This window comes from Megachile rotundata, unplaced genomic scaffold (assembly GCF_050947335.1).
Source record: "Megachile rotundata isolate GNS110a unplaced genomic scaffold, iyMegRotu1 scaffold0044, whole genome shotgun sequence".
NCBI lineage: Eukaryota > Metazoa > Arthropoda > Insecta > Hymenoptera > Megachilidae > Megachile > Megachile rotundata.
Genome location: NW_027473341.1, coordinates 488,732 through 514,646, shown reverse-complemented (window position 1 = coordinate 514,646; position 25,915 = coordinate 488,732). Strand labels below are relative to the sequence as shown.

General features: G+C 32.7%; 1 protein-coding gene across 1 annotated transcript; it reads right to left on the bottom strand.

The window, feature by feature from the left end:
* Positions 1-1,681: 1,681 nt before the first annotated feature.
* LOC143266129 (uncharacterized) lies at positions 1,682-2,545 on the bottom strand. Its single transcript, XM_076541766.1, has one exon. The coding sequence runs from the start codon at positions 2,543-2,545 to the stop codon at positions 1,682-1,684; it is 864 nt and encodes a 287-aa protein (XP_076397881.1).
* Positions 2,546-25,915: the final 23,370 nt, after the last annotated feature.

Below are 25,915 nucleotides of genomic sequence, written 5' to 3'. Positions count from 1 at the left end.
TCGGCTTTTTGCTGAAATGCATATACCAACGGCTTGTGATCCGTTTGTATATGCATCTCTCTGCCTTCTACAAAGTGTCTAAAAAACTTTATGCTTTTGTAAATGGCCAAAAGTTCTCTGTCATATACACTGTACTTTACTTGTGTCTTATCCAATTTCCTAGAGAAAAAACCGAGTGGCTCCCATTTACCGTCACTAAATTGCTCCAACACTGCCCCTACTGCGACGTCGGATGCGTCTGTGCGCAGCGCCAACGCTGCATTCTCCTTCGGATAATGCAGCAGGGAAGCGTTAGCCAGATGATTCTTTGTCTCCTCGAACGCCTTTTCGGATCCATCGTCCCAACAAACTGGCCTCCTGTCCTTTTTCTTAGCTCCTTTCAGGAGCTTGTGCAGAGGGTCCAGCCATTCCGCGGCGTGAGGAAGGAACCTACGGTAAAATCCGATTACGCCTATGTACCTACGGAGATCCGCTAGCGTCTCCGGCTTCGGATAATTTTTGATCGCTTGGATCCGCTCGTCCAGCGGAGCGATTCCCTTATTACTAACCTTACATCCTAAGTACTCTACACTAGTTTCCGCGAATTTACATTTTGAAATATTTATTACTAAACCGTTTTCCCGGAGCTTGTCGAACAACGCGCGCAGATGTTTCTCGTGTGTCTCTAAATCGGGAGACGCTACGATTATATCGTCGATATAACATTGACAAAAATCAAGACCACGCAATATCGTGTCCATCAGTCTTTGAAAAGTTTGGGCGGCGTTACACAATCCGAACGGCATTACTGTGAACTCGTACAAACCAAATGGGGTGATTACCGCGGTTTTTTCTATGTCCTCAGGTGCTATAGGTACCTGGAAATAAGCTCGCGATAAATCAATTTTTGAAAATACCTTACTTCCGTCGAATCTATGCGCCACATCATGTATATGTGGCAACGGATATTTATTCGGTTTTGTAATGCCATTCAGACGGCGGTAGTCCCCACAAGGTCGCCAACCGCCGGTCTTTTTCGTAACCATGTGCAACGGACTCGCCCATTGACTCGTTGAAGGGCGGCAAATGCCTTCTCTAATCATTTGCTCGAACTCTGCTCGAGCTATTTTCAATTTCTCGGGAGGCAGGCGTCGCGCTCGCTCAGCGAACGGGGGTCCGGACGTGACTATTTCATGACACACCTTATGTTTTATATTTTTGTGTACAGTAGGTTTAGTGATATCTACGTATTCTTTTAACAACGAATTAAATGTATTGCCCCTGTCTACTGTAGATACTGATGGGACATCGGTTCTGCGGAGTGTCATATTTCTGTGTATTTGAGTATTGTTGTCTAATAGTCTTTTATTTCTAAGATCTACCAATAAGTTGAAAAAATGTAAAAAATCCGCCCCTATTATCGGCTTAGAAACATCGGCCATTATAAATCGCCAGGGGAATTCTCGGCGAAGGCCTAAGTTTAGAGATAATAATTTTTCGCCGTATGTATTGATGACTGCCCCGTTTGCCGCGTATAATTTAAACGAGCCTACCTTCCGATTCTTACCTCCCAATGATCGCGGAATTATTGAAACATCTGCGCCCGTGTCGATCAGAAACTCCATCCTGCTCCTGGTGTCTCGGATGCTGAGGCGATATTTCTGCTGCACGTCGCCAACTGCCTCGACTTGGGACGTCGCCTTTAGTTTTTTTCTGGTCCACGTTTGTCCGGACCTGTCCAGCTGCACGGCTTCCTGCATTTCCAGGACTGCTCAGCGAATTTATGGTGGAACCAGCACAACCCGTTCCGTTTCGTGCTGTCGTCCCGGCTGGCGCTCCTCCTTCTGTAGAAATGCTGTTTGCTGCGATTGCGGTTTCTCCTGGTCAGCTCGATCTCCACGCGAGACAATCGCCTCGCGATTGCCGCCAATTCGCCATCTTGATGTCCGGGCCTGTCGTCCCGCGTTGCGTCCGCCATTGTGTCCCGCTTGGCGTGGGTGAAATCGGCAATGGCCGACACTTCGGCTGCCGAACGCTCCATTGTTTTATCGGCGACTTTCGCCAATCTTTGCAGGTCCGCATCATCGATTATAGACAGGATCTCCTGCACCCTGCCCGGAAGCCGCTGGATCCACAGCGCGCGGAGTGCGCTCTCCCCAACGTTCGCCCCCGCGAGCTGGCTCATCTCCCTTAGGAGCTCGGACGGTCTTCTGTTGCCCAGTTCGAGGCCAGATAGGAGATGTCTTAAGTTAGCTTCGTCCGACCTGGCTAGCCTTTCTATCAATGCGCGTTTTATGTCATTATATGTACTTTTATCCGGCGGGGCCTCTATTACATCTAGTACGATCTTCATCGTGTCCTGATCTAAACTTCGGACTACCGCGGAGCTTTTTACAGCATCGGCTCGCACGCCGTATGCTGCGAACTCTCTTTCTAGCATGATAAACCACAAGCGCGGTTCTTCTTTCCAGAACGCAGGAAGCTTTACGTTCCGAAATTCACTTGCCTGTATCTCATGCCGCATGGCGTCCACCGGAGCGTCGGTTGCACTTCCTTCCGTACTCATTTTTTCTCTCCTTTTATGAAAATTCACCAGTTTCGGCACCAATTATGTGGGGACTGAGGTTCGCGAAGGAGAACCTGGTGTAGGAAATGACGTACGACGACTTTTCTCGCTATTTGCAAGGATTGTACTTTTTATTAAGACGCGCACGTGCTGACTCTTTTTCTTTCGTACCAGAAGTGGAAGAACGACGTTCTTCTTTTTCGCGCCGCGTTCCTTATAAACTAGTCTTACCAACTACTATTTACAACTTAACCTAAGAAATAAAAAGTAACTAAAAATAGGAACTGTCCAGAGGGCGCATGTGACGCTGTCGGTACAGTCGCCACATATGATTCTGATTGTATGATTGTGATTGCATGATTGTGATTGTATGATTGTGATTGCATTATTTTGAATGTATGATTGCGATTTTATGATTGTGGTTGTATGATTGTGATTGTATGATTGTGATTGTATGATTGTGATTGTTTGATTGTATTTGGGAGATTGTATTTGGGAGATTGTATTTGGGAGATTGTATTTGGGAGATGGTAATTGTATGATTGCGATTGTATGATTGTGATTGTATGATTGCGATTGTATGATTGTGATTGTATGATTGTGATGTATGACTGTAATTGTATGATTATGATTGCATGATTGTGATTGTATGATTGAGATTGTATGATTGTGATTGTATGCTTGCGATTGTATGATTGTGATTGTATGATTGTGATTGTATGATTGTGATTGTATGATTGTGATTGTATGATTATGATTGTATGATTGTGATTGTATGATTGTGATTGTATGATTGTGATTGTATGATTGTGATAGTATGATTGTGATTGTATGATTGTGATTGTATGACTGTGATTGTATGATTGTGATTGTATGATTGTGATTGTATGATTGTATTTGGGATATTGTAATTGTATGATTGCGATTGTATGATTGTGATTGTATGATCGTGATTGTATGATTGTGATAGTATGATTGTGAAAGTATGATTGTGATCGTCTGATTGTGGTTGTGCGATTGTGATTGTACGATTGTGATTGTACGATTGTGATTGTACGATTGTGATAGTATGATTGTGATTGTATGATTGTGATTGTATGATTGTGATTGTTTGATTGTACTTGGGAGATTGTATTTGGGAGATTGTAATTGTATGATTGCGATTGTATGATTGTGATTGTATGATTGTGATTGTATGATTGCGATTGTATGATTGTGATTGTATGATTGTGATGTATGACTGTAATTGTATGATTATGATTGCATGATTGTGATTGTATGATTGAGATTGTATGATTGTGATTGTATGCTTGCGATTGTATGATTGTGATTGTATGATTGTGATTGTATGATTGTGATTGTATGATTGTGATTGTATGATTATGATTGTATGATTGTGATTGTATGATTGTGATTGTATGATTGTGATTGCATGATTGTGATAGTATGATTGTGATTGTATGATTGTGATTGTATGACTGTGATTGTATGACTGTGATTGTATGATTGTGATTGTATGATTGCGATTGTATGATTGTGAAAGTATGATTGTGATGGTATGATTGTGATTTTATGATTGTGATTGTATGATTGTGATTGTATGAGTGTGATTGTCTCATTGTGGTTGTGCGATTGTGATTGTACGATTGTGATTGTACGATTGTTATTGAATGATTGTGATTGTATGATTCTGATTGTATGATTGTGATTGCATGATTGTGATTGTATGATTGTGATTGCATGATTTTGAATGTATGATTGCGATTGTATGATTGTGGTTGTATGATTGTGATTGTATGATTGTGATTGTATGATTGTGATTGTATGATTGTGATGGTATGATTGTGATTGTATGATTGTGATTGTATGACAGTGATTGTATGATTGTGATTGTATGATTGTGATTGTATGATTGTGATTGTATGATTGTATTTGGGAGATTGTATTTGGGAGAGTGTATTTGGGAGATTGTAATTGTATGATTGCGATTGTATGATTGTGATTGTATGATTGCGATTGTATGATTGTGATTGTATGATTGTGATGTATGATTGTAATTGTATGATTATGATTGTATGATTGTGATTGTATGACTGTGATTGTATGATTGTATCTGGGAGATTGTATCTGGGAGATTGTATTTGGGAGATTGTATTTGGGAGATTGTAATTGTATGATTGCGATTGTATGATTGAGATTGTATGATTGAGATTGTATGATTGTGATTGTATGATTGTGATTGTGTGATTGTGATTGTCTGATTGTGGTTGTGCGATTGTGATTGTACGATTGTGATTGTACGATTGTGATAGTATGATTGTGATTGTATGATTGTGATTGTATGATTGTGATTGTATGATTGTGATTGTTTGATTGTATTTGGGAGATTGTATTTGGGAGATTGTATTTGGGAGATTGTAATTGTATGATTGCGATTGTATGATTGTGATTGTATGATTGCGATTGTATGATTGTGATTGTATGATTGTGATGTATGACTGTAATTGTATGATTATGATTGTATGATTGTGATTGTATGATTGAGATTGTATGATTGTGATTGTATGCTTGCGATTGTATGATTGTGATTGTATGATTGTGATTGTATGATTGTGATTGTATGAGTGTGATTGTCTGATTGTGGTTGTGCGATTGTGATTGTACGATTGTGATTGTACGATTGTGATTGTACGATTGTTATTGAATGATTGTGATTGTATGATTCTGATTGTATGATTGTGATTGCATGATTGTGATTGTATGATTGTGATTGCATTATTTTGAATGTATGATTGCGATTTTATGATTGTGATTGTATGATTGTGATTGTTTGATTGTATTTGGGAGATTGTATTTGGGGGATTGTAATTGTATGATTGCGATTGTATGATTGTGATTGTATGATTGTGATTGTATGACTGTGATTGTATGATTGTGATTGTATGATTGTGAATGTATGATTATGATTGTATGATTGTGATTGTGTGATTGTGATTGTATGATTGTATTTGGGAGATTGTATTTGGGAGATTGTATTTGGGATATTGTAATTGTATGATTGCGATTGTATGATTGTGATTGTATGATTGTGATTGTATGATTGTGATTGTATGATTGTGATTGTATGATTGTATTTGGGAGATTGTATTTGGGATATTGTAATTGTATGATTGCGATTGTATGATTGCGATTGTATGATTGTGATTGTATGATTGTATTTGGGAGATTGTATTTGGGATATTGCAATTGTATGATTGCGATTGTATGATTGTGATTGTATGATTGTGATGTATGATTGTAATTGTATGATTATGATTGTATGATTGTGATTGTATGATTGTGATGGTATGATTGTGATTGTATGATTGCGATCGTATGATTGTGATTGTATGATTATGATTGTATGATTGTGACTGTACGATTGCGATTGTATGATTGTGATTGTATGATTGCGATTGTATAATTGCGATTGTATGATTGTGATTGTATGATTGTGAAAGTATGATTGTGATTGTATGATTATGTTTGTATGATTGTGATTGTATGATTGTGATTGTATGATTGTGATTGTATGATTGTGATTGTATGATTGTATTTGGGAGATTGTATTTGGGAGATTGTAATTGTATGATTGCGATTGTATGATTGTGGTTGTGCGATTGTGATTGTACGATTGTGATTGTACGATTGTGATAGTATGATTGTGATTGTATGATTGTGATTGTATGATTGTGATTGTTTGATTGTATTTGGGAGATTGTATTTGGGAGATTGTACTTGGGAGATTGTAATTGTATGATTGCGATTGTATGATTGTGATTGTATGATTGCGATTGTATGATTGTGATTGTATGATTGTGATGTATGACTGTAATTGTATGATTATGATTGCATGATTGTGATTGTATGATTGAGATTGTATGATTGTGATTGTATGCTTGCGATTGTATGATTGTGATTGTATGATTGTGATTGTATGATTGTGATTGTATGATTGTGATTGTATGCTTATGATTGTATGATTGTGATTGTATGATTGTGATTGAATGATTGTGATTGTATGATTGTGATAGTATGATTGTGATTGTATGATTGTGATTGTATGATTGTGATTGTATGATTGTATTTGGGAGATTGTATTTGGGATATTGTAATTGTATGATTGCGATTGTATGATTGCGATTGTATGATTGTGATTGTATGATTGTGTATGTATGATTGTGATTGTATGATTGTATTTGGGATATTGTATTTGGGATATTGCAATTGTATGATTGCGATTGTATGATTGTGATTGTATGATTGTAATTGTATGATTATGATTGTATGATTGTGATTGTATGATTGTGATGGTATGATTGTGATTGTATGATTGCGATCGTATGATTGTGATTGTATGATTATGATTGTATGATTGTGACTGTACGATTGCGATTGTATGATTGTGATTGTATGATTAAGTTTGTATTTTTGTGATTTTATGATTGTGATTGTATGATTGTGATTGTATGATTGTGATTGTATGATTGCGATTGTATGAAAGCGATTGTATGTTTGTGATTGCATAATTGTGATTGTATGATTGTGATTGTATGATTGTGATTGTCTGTTTGTGGTTGTATGATTGTGATTGTATGATTGAGATTGTATGATTGTGATTGTATGATTGCGATTGTATAATTGCGATTGTATGATTGTGATTGTATGATTGTGATTGTATGATTGTGATTGTATGATTGTGATTGTATGATTGTGATTGTATGATTGTGATTGTATGATTGTGAAAGTATGATTGTGATTGTATGATTATGTTTGTATGATTGTGATTGTATGATTGTGATTGTATGATTGTATTTGGGAGATTGTATTTGGGAGATTGTAATTGTATGATTGCGATTGTATGATTGTGGTTGTGCGATTGTGATTGTACGATTGTGATTGTACGATTGTGATAGTATGATTGTGATTGTATGATTGTGATTGTATGATTGTGATTGTATGATTGTGATTGTTTGATTGTATTTGGGAGATTGTATTTGGGAGATTGTACTTGGGAGATTGTAATTGTATGATTGCGATTGTATGATTGTGATTGTATGATTGCGATTGTATGATTGTGATTGTATGATTGTGATGTATGACTGTAATTGTATGATTATGATTGCATGATTGTGATTGTATGATTGAGATTGTATGATTGTGATTGTATGCTTGCGATTGTATGATTGTGATTGTATGATTGTGATTGTATGATTGTGATTGTATGATTGTGATTGTATGATTGTGATTGTATGATTATGATTGTATGATTGTGATTGTATGATTGTGATTGTATGATTGTGATTGTATGATTGTGATAGTATGATTGTGATTGTATGATTGTGATTGTATGACTGTGATTGTATGATTGTGATTGTATGATTGTGATTGTATGATTGTGAAAGTATGATTGTGATGGTATGATTGTGATTGTATGATTGTGATTGTATGATTGTGATTGTATGAGTGTGGTTGTCTGATTGTGGTTGTGCGATTGTGATTGTACGATTGTGATTGTATGATTGTATTTGGGAGATTGTATTTGGGAGATTGTAATTGTATGATTGCGATTGTATGATTGTGATTATATGATTGCGATTGTATGATTGTGATTGTCTGATTGTTATGTATGATTGTAATTGTATGATTATGATTGTATGATTGTGATTGTATGATTGTGATTGTATGATTGTGATTGTATGATTGTATTTGGGTGATTGTATTTGGGAGATTGTATTTGGGAGATTGTAATTGTATGATTGCGATTGTATGATTGTGATTGTATGATTGCGATTGTATGAATGCGATTGTATGATTGTGATTGTATGATTGTGATTGTATGATAGTGATTGTATGATTGTGATTGTATGATTGTGATTGTATGATTGTATTTGGGAGATTGTATTTGGGATATTGTAATTGTATGATTGCGATTGTATGATTGTGATTGTATGATTGTGATGTATGATTGTAATTGTATGATTATGATTGTATGATTGTGATTGTATGATTGAGATTGTATGATTGTGATTGCATGCTTGCGATTGTATGAATGTGATTGTATGAATGTGATTGTATGATTGTGATTGTATGATTGTGATTGTATGATTGTGATTGTACGATTGTGATTGTATGATTGTGATTGTATGATTGTGATTGTATGATTGTGATTGTATGATTGTGATTGTATGATTGTGATTGTATGATTGTGAATGTACGATTGTGATTGTACGATTGTGATTGTACGATTGTGATAGTATGATTGTGATTGTATGACTGTGATTGTATGACTGTGATTGTATGATTGTGATTGTATGATTGTGATTGTATGATTGTGAAAGTATGATTGTGATTGTATGATTGTGATTGTATGATTGTGATTGTATGATTGTGATTGTATGATTGTGATTGTATGATTGTGATTGTATGATTGTGATTGTATGATTGTATTTGGGATATTGTAATTGTATGATTGCGATTGTATGATTGTGATTGTATGATTGTGATAGTATGATTGTGAAAGTATGATTGTGATTGTATGATTGTGATTGTATGATTGTGAAAGTATGATTGTGATTGTATGATTGTGATTGTATGATTGTGATTGTATTATTGTGATTCTCTGATTGTGGTTGTGCGATTGTGATTGTACGATTGTGATTGTACGATTGTGATTGTACGATTGTGATAGTATGATTGTGATTGTATGATTGTGATTGTATGATTGTGATTGTATGATTGTGATTGTTCGATTGTATTTGGGAGATTGTATTTGGGAGATTGTATTTGGGAGATTGTAATTGTATGATTGCGATTGTATGATTGTGATTGTATGATTGCGATTGTATGATTGTGATTGTATGATTGTGATTGTCTGTTTGTGGTTGTATGATTGTGATTGTATGATTGAGATTGTATGATTGTGATTGTATGATTGCGATTGTATAATTGCGATTGTATGATTGTGATTGTATGATTGTGATTGTATGATTGTGATTGTATGATTGTGATTGTATGATTGTGATTGTATGATTGTGATTGTATGATTGTGAAAGTATGATTGTGATTGTATGATTATGTTTGTATGATTGTGATTGTATGATTGTGATTGTATGATTGTATTTGGGAGATTGTATTTGGGAGATTGTAATTGTATGATTGCGATTGTATGATTGTGGTTGTGCGATTGTGATTGTACGATTGTGATTGTACGATTGTGATAGTATGATTGTGATTGTATGATTGTGATTGTATGATTGTGATTGTATGATTGTGATTGTTTGATTGTATTTGGGAGATTGTATTTGGGAGATTGTACTTGGGAGATTGTAATTGTATGATTGCGATTGTATGATTGTGATTGTATGATTGCGATTGTATGATTGTGATTGTATGATTGTGATGTATGACTGTAATTGTATGATTATGATTGCATGATTGTGATTGTATGATTGAGATTGTATGATTGTGATTGTATGCTTGCGATTGTATGATTGTGATTGTATGATTGTGATTGTATGATTGTGATTGTATGATTGTGATTGTATGATTGTGATTGTATGATTATGATTGTATGATTGTGATTGTATGATTGTGATTGTATGATTGTGATTGTATGATTGTGATAGTATGATTGTGATTGTATGATTGTGATTGTATGACTGTGATTGTATGATTGTGATTGTATGATTGTGATTGTATGATTGTGAAAGTATGATTGTGATGGTATGATTGTGATTGTATGATTGTGATTGTATGATTGTGATTGTATGAGTGTGGTTGTCTGATTGTGGTTGTGCGATTGTGATTGTACGATTGTGATTGTATGATTGTATTTGGGAGATTGTATTTGGGAGATTGTAATTGTATGATTGCGATTGTATGATTGTGATTATATGATTGCGATTGTATGATTGTGATTGTCTGATTGTTATGTATGATTGTAATTGTATGATTATGATTGTATGATTGTGATTGTATGATTGTGATTGTATGATTGTGATTGTATGATTGTATTTGGGTGATTGTATTTGGGAGATTGTATTTGGGAGATTGTAATTGTATGATTGCGATTGTATGATTGTGATTGTATGATTGCGATTGTATGAATGCGATTGTATGATTGTGATTGTATGATTGTGATTGTATGATAGTGATTGTATGATTGTGATTGTATGATTGTGATTGTATGATTGTATTTGGGAGATTGTATTTGGGATATTGTAATTGTATGATTGCGATTGTATGATTGTGATTGTATGATTGTGATGTATGATTGTAATTGTATGATTATGATTGTATGATTGTGATTGTATGATTGAGATTGTATGATTGTGATTGCATGCTTGCGATTGTATGAATGTGATTGTATGATTGTGATTGTATGATTGTGATTGTATGATTGTGATTGTACGATTGTGATTGTATGATTGTGATTGTATGATTGTGATTGTATGATTGTGATTGTATGATTGTGATTGTATGATTGTGATTGTATGATTGTGAATGTACGATTGTGATTGTACGATTGTGATTGTACGATTGTGATAGTATGATTGTGATTGTATGACTGTGATTGTATGACTGTGATTGTATGATTGTGATTGTATGATTGTGATTGTATGATTGTGAAAGTATGATTGTGATTGTATGATTGTGATTGTATGATTGTGATTGTATGATTGTGATTGTATGATTGTGATTGTATGATTGTGATTGTATGATTGTGATTGTATGATTGTATTTGGGATATTGTAATTGTATGATTGCGATTGTATGATTGTGATTGTATGATTGTGATAGTATGATTGTGAAAGTATGATTGTGATTGTATGATTGTGATTGTATGATTGTGAAAGTATGATTGTGATTGTATGATTGTGATTGTATGATTGTGATTGTATGATTGTGATTCTCTGATTGTGGTTGTGCGATTGTGATTGTACGATTGTGATTGTACGATTGTGATTGTACGATTGTGATAGTATGATTGTGATTGTATGATTGTGATTGTATGATTGTGATTGTATGATTGTGATTGTTCGATTGTATTTGGGAGATTGTATTTGGGAGATTGTATTTGGGAGATTGTAATTGTATGATTGCGATTGTATGATTGTGATTGTATGATTGCGATTGTATGATTGTGATTGTATGATTGTGATGTATGACTGTAATTGTATGATTATGATTGCATGATTGTGATTGTATGATTGAGATTGTATGATTGTGATTGAATGCTTGCGATTGTATGATTGTGATTGTATGATTGTGATTGTATGATTGTGATTGTATGATTGTGATTGTATGATTGTGATTGTATGATTATGATTGTATGATTGTGATTGTATGATTGTGAAAGTATGATTGTGATGGTATGATTGTGATTGTATGATTGTGATTGTATGATTGTGATTGTATGAGTGTGATTGTCTGGTTGTGGTTGTGCGATTGTGATTGTACGATTGTGATTGTACGATTGTTATTGAATGATTGTGATTGTATGATTCTGATTGTATGATTGTGATTGCATGATTGTGATTGTATGATTGTGATTGCATGATTTTGAATGTATGATTGCGATTGTATGATTGTGGTTGTATGATTGTGATTGTATGATTGTGATTGTATGATTGTGATTGTATGATTGTGATTGTATGATTGTGATAGTATGATTGTGATTGTATGATTGTGATTGTATGATTGTGATTGTATGATTGTGATTGTATGATTGTGATTGTATGATTGTGATTGTATGATTGTATTTGGGAGATTGTATTTGGGAGATTGTAATTGTATGATTGCGATTGTATGATTGTGATTGTATGATTGCGATTGTATGATTGTGATTGTATGATTGTGATTGTATGATTGTGATTGTCTGATTGTGATTGTCTGATTGTGGTTGTACGATTGTGATTGTACGATTGTGATTGTACGATTGTGATTGTATGATTGTGATTGCATGATTATGATTGTATGATTGTGATTGCATGATTGTGATTGTATGACTGTGATTGCATGATTTTGAATGTATGATTGTGATTGTATGATTGTGATTGTATGATTGTGATTGTATGATTGTGATTGTCTGATTGTGGTTGTGCGATTGTGATTGTACGATTGTGATCGTACGATTGTGATAGTATGATTGTGATTGTATGATTGTGATTGTATGATTGTGATTGTATGATTGTGATTGTATGATTGTGATTGTATGATTGTGATTGTTTGATTGTATTTGGGAGATTGTATTTGGGAGATTGTATTTGGGAGATTGTATTTGGGAGATTGTAATTGTATGATTGCGATTGTATGATTGTGATTGTATGATTGTGATTGTATGATTGTGATTGTATGATTGTGATTGTATGATTGTGATTGTATGATTGTGATTGTATGATTGTGAAAGTATGATTGTGATTGTATGAATATGATTGTATGATTGTGGTTGTATGATTGTGATTGTATGATTGTGATTGTATGATTGTGATTGTATGATTGTGATTGTATGATTGTGATAGTATGATTGTGATTGTATGATTGTGATTGTATGATTGTGATTGTATGATTGTATTTGGGAGATTGTATTTGGGAGATTGTATTTGGGAGATTATAATTGTATGATTGCGATTGTATGATTGTGATTGTATGATTGCGATTCTTTGATTGTGATTGTATGATTGTGATGTATGATTGTAATTGTATGATTATGATTGTATGATTGTGATTGTATGATTGTGATTGTATGATTGTATCTGGGAGATTGTATTTGGGAGATTGTATTTGGGAGATTGTAATTGTATGATTGCGATTGTATGATTGTGATTGTATGATTGCGATTGTATGATTGTGATTGTATGATTGTGATGTATGATTGTAATTGTATGAGTATGATTGTATGATTGTGATTGTATGATTGTGATGGTATGATTGTGATTGTATGATTGCGATCGTATGATTGTGATTGCATGATTATGATTGTATGATTGTGATTGTATGATTGCGATTGTATGATTGTGATTGTATGATTATGATTGTATTTTTGTGATTGTATGATTGTGATTGTATGATTGTGATTGTATGATTGTGATTGTATGATTGTGATTGTATGATTGTGATTGTCTGATTGTGGTTGTACGATTGTGATTGTACGATTGTGATTGTACGATTGTGATTGTATGATTGTGATTGCATGATTATGATTGTATGATTGTGATTGCATGATTGTGATTGTATGATTGTGATTGCATGATTTTGAATGTATGATTGTAATTGTATGATTGCGATTGTATGAATGCGATTGTATGATTCTGATTGTATGACTGTATTTGGGAGATTGTAATTGTATGATTGCGATTGTATGATTGTGATTGTATGATCGTGATTGTATGATTGTGATAGTATGATTGTGAAAGTATGATTGTGATTGTATGATTGTGATTGTATGATTGTGATTGTATGATTGTGATTGTATGATTGTGATTGTATGATTGTGATTGTATGATTGTGATCGTCTGATTGTGGTTGTGCGATTGTGATTGTATGATTGTGATTGTACGATTGTGATTGTACGATTGTGATAGTATGATTGTGATTGTATGATTGTATTTGGGAGATTGTATTTGGGATATTGTAATTGTATGATTGCGATTGTATGATTGTGATTGTATGATTGTGATTGTATGATTGTGATTGTATGATTGTGAAAGCATGATTGTGATTGTATGATTGTGATTGTATGATTGTGATTGTATGATTGTGATTGTATGATTGTGATTGTATGATTGTGATTGTATGATTGTGATTGTATGATTGTGATTGTATGATTGTGATTGTATGATTGTGATTGTATGATTGTGATTGTATGATTGTGATTGTATGATTGTGATTGTATGATTGTATTTGGGATATTGTAATTGTATGATTGCGATTGTATGATTGTGATTGTATGATCGTGATTGTATGATTGTGATAGTATGATTGTGAAAGTATGATTGTGATTGTATGATTGTGATTGTATGATTGTGATTGTATGATTGTGATTGTATGATTGTGATTGTATGATTGTGATTGTATGATTGTGATCGTCTGATTGTGGTTGTGCGATTGTGATTGTATGATTGTGATTGTACGATTGTGATTGTACGATTGTGATAGTATGATTGTGATTGTATGATTGTGATTGTATGATTGTGATTGTTTGATTGTACTTGGGAGATTGTATTTGGGAGATTGTAATTGTATGATTGCGATTGTATGATTGTGATTGTATGATTGCGATTGTATGATTGTGATTGTATGATTGTGATGTATGACTGTAATTGTATGATTATGATTGCATGATTGTGATTGTATGATTGAGATTGTATGATTGTGATTGTATGCTTGCGATTGTATGATTGTGATTGTATGATTGTGATTGTATGATTGTGACTGTATGATTGTGATTGTATGATTATGATTGTATGATTGTGATTGTATGATTGTGATTGTATGATTGTGATTGTATGATTGTGATAGTATGATTGTGATTGTATGATTGTGATTGTATGACTGTGATTGTATGATTGTGATTGTATGATTGCGATTGTATGATTGTGAAAGTATGATTGTGATGGTATGATTGTGATTTTATGATTGTGATTGTATGATTGTGATTGTATGAGTGTGATTGTCTGATTGTGGTTGTGCGATTGTGATTGTACGATTGTGATTGTACGATTGTTATTGAATGATTGTGATTGTATGATTCTGATTGTATGATTGTGATTGCATGATTGTGATTGTATGATTGTGATTGCATGATTTTGAATGTATGATTGCGATTGTATGATTGTGGTTGTATGATTGTGATTGTATGATTGTGATTGTATGATTGTGATTGTATGATTGTGATGGTATGATTGTGATTGTATGATTGTGATTGTATGACAGCGATTGTATGATTGTGATTGTATGATTGTGATTGTATGATTGTGATTGTATGATTGTATTTGGGAGATTGTATTTGGGAGAGTGTATTTGGGAGATTGTAATTGTATGATTGCGATTGTATGATTGTGATTGTATGATTGCGATTGTATGATTGTGATTGTATGATTGTGATGTATGATTGTAATTGTATGATTATGATTGTATGATTGTGATTGTATGACTGTGATTGTATGATTGTGATGTATGACTGTAATTGTATGATTATGATTGTATGATTGTGATTGTATGATTATGATTGTATGATTGTGATTGTATGATTGTGATTGTATGATTGTGATTGTATGATTGTGATAGTATGATTGTGATTGTATGATTGTGATTGTATGACTGTGATTGTATGATTGTGATTGTATGATTGTGATTGTATGATTGTGAAAGTATGATTGTGATGGTATGATTGTGATTGTATGATTGTGATTGTATGATTGTGATTGTATGAGTGTGATTGTCTGATTGTGGTTGTACGATTGTGATTGTACGATTGTGATTGTACGATTGTTATTGAATGATTGTGATTGTATGATTCTGATTGTATGATTGTGATTGCATGATTGTGATTGTATGATTGTGATTGCATGATTTTGAATGTATGATTGCGATTGTATGATTGTGGTTGTATGATTGTGGTTGTATGATTGCGATTGTATGATTGTGATTGTATGATTGTGATAGTATGATTGTGATTGTATGATTGTGATTGTATGATTGTGATTGTATGATTGTGATTGTATGATTGTGATTGTATGATTGTATTTGGGAGATTGTATTTGGGAGATTGTATTTGGGAGATTGTAATTGTATGATTGCGATTGTATGATTGCGATTGTATGATTGTGATTGTATGATTGTGATGTATGATTGTAATTGTATGATTATGATTCTATGATTGTGATTGTATGATTGTGATTGTATGATTGTATCTGGGAGATTGTATTTGGGAGATTGTATTTGGGAGATTGTAATTGTATGATTGCGATTGTATGATTGTGATTGTATGATTGCGATTGTATGATTGTGATTGTATGATTGTGATGTATGATTGTAATTGTATGAGTATGATTGTATGATTGTGATTGTATGATTGTGATGGTATGATTGTGATTGTATGATTGTGATTGTATGATTGTGATTGTATGATTGTGATTGTATGATTGTGATTGTATGATTGTGATTGTATGATTGTGATTGTATGATTGTGATAGTATGATTGTGATTGTATGATTGTGATTGTATGATTGTGATTGTATGATTGTGATTGTATGATTGTGATAGTATGATTGTGATTGTATGATTGTGATTGTATGACTGTGATTGTATGATTGTGATTGTATGATTGTGATTGTATGATTGTGAAAGTATGATTGTGATGGTATGATTGTGATTGTATGATTGTGATTGTATGATTGTGATTGTATGAGTGTGATTGTCTGATTGTGGTTGTGCGATTGTGATTGTACGATTGTGATTATACGATTGTTATTGAATGATTGTGATTGTATGATTCTGATTGTATGATTGTGATTGCATGATTGTGATTGTATGATTGTATCTGGGAGATTGTATTTGGGAGATTGTATTTGGGAGATTGTAATTGTATGATTGCGATTGTATGATTGTGATTATATGATTGCGATTGTATGATTGTGATTGTCTGATTGTGATGTATGATTGTAATTGTATGATTATGATTGTATGATTGTGATTGTATGATTGTGATTGTATGATTGTATTTGGGTGATTGTATTTGGGAGATTGTATTTGGGAGATTGTAATTGTATGATTGCGATTGTATGATTGTGATTGTATGATTGCGATTGTATGAATGCGATTGTATGATTGTGATTGTATGATTGTGATTGTATGATTGTGATTGTATGATTGTGATTGTATGATTGTGATTGTATGATTGTGATTGTATGATTGTATTTGGGAGATTGTATTTGGGATATTGTAATTGTATGATTGCGATTCTATGATTGTGATTGTATGATTGTGATTGTATGATTGTGAAAGCATGATTGTGGTTGTATGATTGTGATTGTATGATTGTGATTGTATGATTGTGATTGTATGATTGTGATTGTATGATTGTGATTGTATGATTGTGATTGTATGATTGTGATTGTATGATTGTGATTGTATGATTGTGATTGTATGATTGTGATTGTATGATTGTGATTGTATGATTGTGATTGTATGATTGTATTTGGGATATTGTAATTGTATGATTGCGATTGTATGATTGTGATTGTATGATTGTGATTGTATGATTGTGATAGTATGATTGTGAAAGTATGATTGTGATTGTATGATTGTGATTGTATGATTGTGAAAGTATGATTGTGATTGTATGATTGTGATTGTATGATTGTGATGTATGATTGTGATTGTATGATTGTGATCGTCTGATTGTGGTTGTGCGATTGTGATTGTACGATTGTGATTGTACGATTGTGATAGTATGATTGTGATTGTATGATTGTGATTGTATGATTGTGATTGTTTGATTGCATTTGGGAGATTGTATTTGGGAGATTGTAATTGTATGATTGCGATTGTATGATTGTGATTGTATGATTGCGATTGTATGATTGTGATTGTATGATTGTGATGTATGACTGTAATTGTATGATTATGATTGCATGATTGTGATTGTATGATTGAGATTGTATGATTGTGATTGTATGCTTGCGATTGTATGATTGTGATTGTATGATTGCGATTGTATGATTGTGATTGTATGATTGTGATGTATGACTGTAATTGTATGATTATGATTGCATGATTGTGATTGTATGATTGAGATTGTATGATTGTGATTGTATGCTTGCGATTGTATGATTGTGATTGTATGATTGTGATTGTATGATTGTGATTGTATGATTATGATTGTATGATTGTGATTGTATGATTGTGATTGTATGATTGTGATTGTATGATTGTGATAGTATGATTGTGATTGTATGATTGTGATTGTATGACTGTGATTGTATGATTGTGATTGTATGATTGTGATTGTATGATTGTGAAAGTATGATTGTGATGGTATGATTGTGATTGTATGATTGTGATTGTATGATTGTGATTGTATGATTGTGATTGTATGATTGTATTTGGGAGATTGTATTTGGGAGATTGTATTTGGGAGATTGTAATTGTATGATTGCGATTGTATGATTGTGATTGTATGATTGCGATTGTATGATTGTGATTGTATGATTGTGATTTATGATTGTAATTGTATGATTATGATTGTATGATTGTGATTGTATGATTGTGATTGTATGATTGTGATTGTATGATTGTGATTGTATGATTGTATTTGGGAGATTGTAGTTGGGAGATTGTATTTGGGAGATTGTAATTGTATGATTGCGATTGTATGATTGTGATTGTATGATTGTGATTGTATGATTGTGACTGTATGATTGTGATTGTATGATTGTGATAGTATGATTGTGATTGTATGATTGTGATGTATGATTGTAATTGTATGATTATGATTGTATGATTGTGATTGTGTGATTGTGATTGTATGATTGTATTTGGGAGATTGTAATTGTATGATTGCGATTGTATGATTGTGATTGTATGATCGTGATTGTATGATTGTGATAGTATGATTGTGAAAGTATGATTGTGATTGTATGATTGTGATTGTATGATTGTGATTGTATGATTGTGATTGTATGATTGTGATTGTATGATTGTGATCGTCTGATTGTGGTTGTGCGATTGTGATTGTATGATTGCGATTGTACGATTGTGATTGTACGATTGTGATAGTATGATTGTGATTGTATGATTGTATTTGGGATATTGTAATTGTATGATTGCGATTGTATGATTGTGATTGTATGATTGTGATTGTATGATTGTGATTGTATGATTGTGAAAGCATGATTGTGATTGTATGATTGTGATTGTATGATTGTGATTGTATGATTGTGATTGTATGATTGTGATTGTATGATTGTGATTGTATGATTGTGATTGTATGATTGTGATTGTATGATTGTATTTGGGATATTGTAATTGTATGATTGCGATTGTATGATTGTGATTGTATGATCGTGATTGTATGATTGTGATAGTATGATTGTGAAAGTATGATTGTGATTGTATGATTGTGATTGTATGATTGTGATTGTATGATTGTGATTGTATGATTGTGATTGTATGATTGTGATTGTATGATTGTGATCGTCTGATTGTGGTTGTGCGATTGTGATTGTATGATTGTGATTGTACGATTGTGATTGTACGGTTGTGATAGTATGATTGTGATTGTATGATTGTGATTGTATGATTGTGATTGTTTGATTGTACTTGGGAGATTGTATTTGGGAGATTGTAATTGTATGATTGCGATTGTATGATTGTGATTGTATGATTGCGATTGTATGATTGTGATTGTATGATTGTGATGTATGACTGTAATTGTATGATTATGATTGCATGATTGTGATTGTATGATTGAGATTGTATGATTGTGATTGTATGCTTGCGATTGTATGATTGTGATTGTATGATTGTGATTGTATGATTGTGACTGTATGATTGTGATTGTATGATTATGATTGTATGATTGTGATTGTATGATTGTGATTGTATGATTGTGATTGTATGATTGTGATAGTATGATTGTGATTGTATGATTGTGATTGTATGACTGTGATTGTATGATTGTGATTGTATCATTGCGATTGTATGATTGTGAAAGTATGATTGTGATGGTATGATTGTGATTTTATGATTGTGATTGTATGATTGTGATTGTATGAGTGTGATTGTCTGATTGTGGTTGTGCGATTGTGATTGTACGATTGTGATTGTACGATTGTTATTGAATGATTGTGATTGTATGATTCTGATTGTATGATTGTGATTGCATGATTGTGATTGTATGATTGTGATTGCATGATTTTGAATGTATGATTGCGATTGTATGATTGTGGTTGTATGATTGTGATTGTATGATTGTGATTGTATGATTGTGATTGTATGATTGTGATGGTATGATTGTGATTGTATGATTGTGATTGTATGACAGCGATTGTATGATTGTGATTGTATGATTGTGATTGTATGATTGTGATTGTATGATTGTATTTGGGAGATTGTATTTGGGAGAGTGTATTTGGGAGATTGTAATTGTATGATTGCGATTGTATGATTGTGATTGTATGATTGCGATTGTATGATTGTGATTGTATGATTGTGATGTATGATTGTAATTGTATGATTATGATTGTATGATTGTGATTGTATGACTGTGATTGTATGATTGTGATGTATGACTGTAATTGTATGATTATGATTGTATGATTGTGATTGTATGATTATGATTGTATGATTGTGATTGTATGATTGTGATTGTATGATTGTGATTGTATGATTGTGATAGTATGATTGTGATTGTATGATTGTGATTGTATGACTGTGATTGTATGATTGTGATTGTATGATTGTGATTGTATGATTGTGAAAGTATGATTGTGATGGTATGATTGTGATTGTATGATTGTGATTGTATGATTGTGATTGTATGAGTGTGATTGTCTGATTGTGGTTGTGCGATTGTGATTGTACGATTGTGATTGTATGATTGTGATTGTATGATTGTGATTGTATGATTGTGATTGTATGATTGTGATAGTATGATTGTGATTGTATGATTGTGATTGTATGATTGTGATTGTATGATTGTGATTGTATGATTGTGATAGTATGATTGTGATTGTATGATTGTGATTGTATGACTGTGATTGTATGATTGTGATTGTATGATTGTGATTGTATGATTGTGAAAGTATGATTGTGATGGTATGATTGTGATTGTATGATTGTGATTGTATGATTGTGATTGTATGAGTGTGATTGTCTGATTGTGGTTGTGCGATTGTGATTGTACGATTGTGATTATACGATTGTTATTGAATGATTGTGATTGTATGATTCTGATTGTATGATTGTGATTGCATGATTGTGATTGTATGATTGTATCTGGGAGATTGTATTTGGGAGATTGTATTTGGGAGATTGTAATTGTATGATTGCGATTGTATGATTGTGATTATATGATTGCGATTGTATGATTGTGATTGTCTGATTGTGATGTATGATTGTAATTGTATGATTATGATTGTATGATTGTGATTGTATGATTGTGATTGTACGATTGTATTTGGGTGATTGTATTTGGGAGATTGTATTTGGGAGATTGTAATTGTATGATTGCGATTGTATGATTGTGATTGTATGATTGCGATTGTATGAATGCGATTGTATGATTGTGATTGTATGATTGTGATTGTATGATTGTGATTGTATGATTGTGATTGTATGATTGTGATTGTATGATTGTGATTGTATGATTGTGATTGTATGATTGTGATTGTATGATTGTGATTGTATGATTGTGATTGTATGATTGTGATTGTATGATTGTGATTGTATGATTGTGATTGTATGATTGTGATTGTATGATTGTGATTGTATGATTGTGATTGTATGATTGTGATTGTATGATTGTGATTGTATGATTGTGATTGTATGATTGTATTTGGGATATTGTAATTGTATGATTGCGATTGTATGATTGTGATTGTATGATTGTGATTGTATGATTGTGATAGTATGATTGTGAAAGTATGATTGTGATTGTATGATTGTGATTGTATGATTGTGAAAGTATGATTGTGATTGTATGATTGTGATTGTATGATTGTGATGTATGATTGTGATTGTATGATTGTGATCGTCTGATTGTGGTTGTGCGATTGTGATTGTACGATTGTGATTGTACGATTGTGATAGTATGATTGTGATTGTATGATTGTGATTGTATGATTGTGATTGTTTGATTGCATTTGGGAGATTGTATTTGGGAGATTGTAATTGTATGATTGCGATTGTATGATTGTGATTGTATGATTGCGATTGTATGATTGTGATTGTATGATTGTGATGTATGACTGTAATTGTATGATTATGATTGCATGATTGTGATTGTATGATTGAGATTGTATGATTGTGATTGTATGCTTGCGATTGTATGATTGTGATTGTATGATTGCGATTGTATGATTGTGATTGTATGATTGTGATGTATGACTGTAATTGTATGATTATGATTGCATGATTGTGATTGTATGATTGAGATTGTATGATTGTGATTGTATGCTTGCGATTGTGTGATTGTGATTGTATGATTGTGATTGTATGATTGTGATTGTATGATTATGATTGTATGATTGTGATTGTATGATTGTGATTGTATGATTGTGATTGTATGATTGTGATAGTATGATTGTGATTGTATGATTGTGATTGTATGACTGTGATTGTATGATTGTGATTGTATGATTGTGATTGTATGATTGTGAAAGTATGATTGTGATGGTATGATTGTGATTTTATGATTGTGATTGTATGATTGTGATTGTATGAGTGTGATTGTCTGATTGTGGTTGTGCGATTGTGATTGTACGATTGTGTTTGTACGATTGTTATTGAATGATTGTGATTGTATGATTCTGATTGTATGATTGTGATTGCATGATTGTGATTGTATGATTGTGATTGCATGATTTTGAATGTATGATTGCGATTGTATGATTGTGGTTGTATGATTGTGATTGTATGATTGTGATTGTATGATTGTGATTGTATGATTGTGATAGTATGATTGTGATTGTATGATTGTGATTGTATGATTGTGATTGTATGATTGTGATTGTATGATTGTATTTGGGAGATTGTATTTGGGAGAGTGTATTTGGGAGATTGTAATTGTATGATTGCGATTGTATGATTGTGATTGTATGATTGCGATTGTATGATTGTGATTGTATGATTGTGATGTATGATTGTAATTGTATGATTATGATTGTATGATTGTGATTGTATGACTGTGATTGTATGATTGTATCTGGGAGATTGTATCTGGGAGATTGTATTTGGGAGATTGTATTTGGGAGATTGTAATTGTATGATTGCGATTGTATGATTGAGATTGTATGATTGTGATTGTATGATTGTGATTGCATGATTTTGAATGTATGATTGCGATTGTATGATTGTGGTTGTATGATTGTGATTGTATGATTGTGATTGTATGATTGTGATTGTATGATTGTGATAGTATGATTGTGATTGTATGATTGTGATTGTATGATTGCGATTGTATGATTGTGATTGTATGATTGTGATGTATGACTGTAATTGTATGATTATGATTGTATGATTCTGATTGTATGATTGAGATTGTATGATTGTGATTGTATGATTGTGATAGTATGATTGTGATTGTATGATTGTGATTGTATGACTGTGATTGTATGATTGTGATTGTATGATTGTGATTGTATGATTGTGAAAGTATGATTGTGATGGTATGATTGTGATTGTATGATTGTGATTGTATGATTGTGATTGTATGAGTGTGATTGTCTGATTGTGGTTGTGCGATTGTGATTGTACGATTGTGATTGTACGATTGTGATTGTACGATTGTTATTGAATGATTGTGATTGTATGATTCTGATTGTATGATTGTGATTGCATGATTGTGATTGTATGATTGTGATTGCATTATTTTGAATGTATGATTGCGATTTTATGATTGTGGTTGTATGATTGTGATTGTATGATTGTGATTGTATGATTGTGATTGTTTGATTGTATTTGGGAGATTGTATTTGGGAGATTGTATTTGGGAGATGGTAATTGTATGATTGCGATTGTATGATTGTGATTGTATGATTGCGATTGTATGATTGTGATTGTATGATTGTGATGTATGACTGTAATTGTATGATTATGATTGCATGATTGTGATTGTATGATTGAGATTGTATGATTGTGATTGTATGCTTGCGATTGTATGATTGTGATTGTATGATTGTGATTGTATGATTGTGATTGTATGATTGTGAAAGCATGATTGTGATTGTATGATTGTGATTGTATGATTGTGATTGTATGATTGTGATTGTATGATTGTGATTGTATGATTGTGATTGTATGATTGTGATTGTATGATTGTGATTGTATGATTGTGATTGTATGATTGTGATTGTATGATTGTGATTGTATGATTGTGATTGTATGGTTGTGATTGTATGATTGTGATTGTATGATTGTGATTGTATGATTGTGATTGTATGATTGTATTTGGGATATTGTAATTGTATGATTGCGATTGTATGATTGTGATTGTATGATTGTGATTGTATGATTGTGATAGTATTATTGTGAAAGTATGATTGTGATTGTATGATTGTGATTGTATGATTGTGAAAGTATGATTGTGATTGTATGATTGTGATTGTATGATTGTGATTGTATGATTGTGATTGTATGATTGTGATCGTCTGATTGTGGTTGTGCGATTGTGATTGTACGATTGTGATTGTACGATTGTGATAGTATGATTGTGATTGTATGATTGTGATTGTATGATTGTGATTGTTTGATTGTATTTGGGAGATTGTATTTGGGAGATTGTAATTGTATGATTGCGATTGTATGATTGTGATTGTATGATTGCGATTGTATGATTGTGATTGTATGATTGTGATGTATGACTGTAATTGTATGATTATGATTGCATGATTGTGATTGTATGATTGAGATTGTATGATTGTGATTGTATGCTTGCGATTGTATGATTGTGATTGTATGATTGCGATTGTATGATTGTGATTGTATGATTGTGATGTATGACTGTAATTGTATGATTATGATTGCATGATTGTGATTGTATGATTGAGATTGTATGATTGTGATTGTATGCTTGCGATTGTATGATTGTGATTGTATGATTGTGATTGTATGATTGTGATTGTATGATTGTGATTGTATGATTGTGATTGTATGATTATGATTGTATGATTGTGATTGTATGATTGTGATTGTATGATTGTGATTGTATGATTGTGATTGTATGATTGTGATTGTATGATTGTGATTGTATGATTGTGATTGTATGATTGTGATTGTATGATTGTGATTGTCTGATTGTGGTTGTACGATTGTGATTGTACGATTGTGATTGTACGATTGTGATTGTATGATTGTGATTGCATGATTATGATTGTATGATTGTGATTGCATGATTGTGATTGTATGATTGTGATTGCATGATTTTGAATGTATGATTGTGATTGTATGATTGTGATTGTATGATTGTGATTGTATGATTGTGATTGTCTGATTGTGGTTGTGCGATTGTGATTGTACGATTGTGATCGTACGATTGTGATAGTATGATTGTGATTGTATGATTGTGATTGTATGATTGTGATTGTATGATTGTGATTGTATGATTGT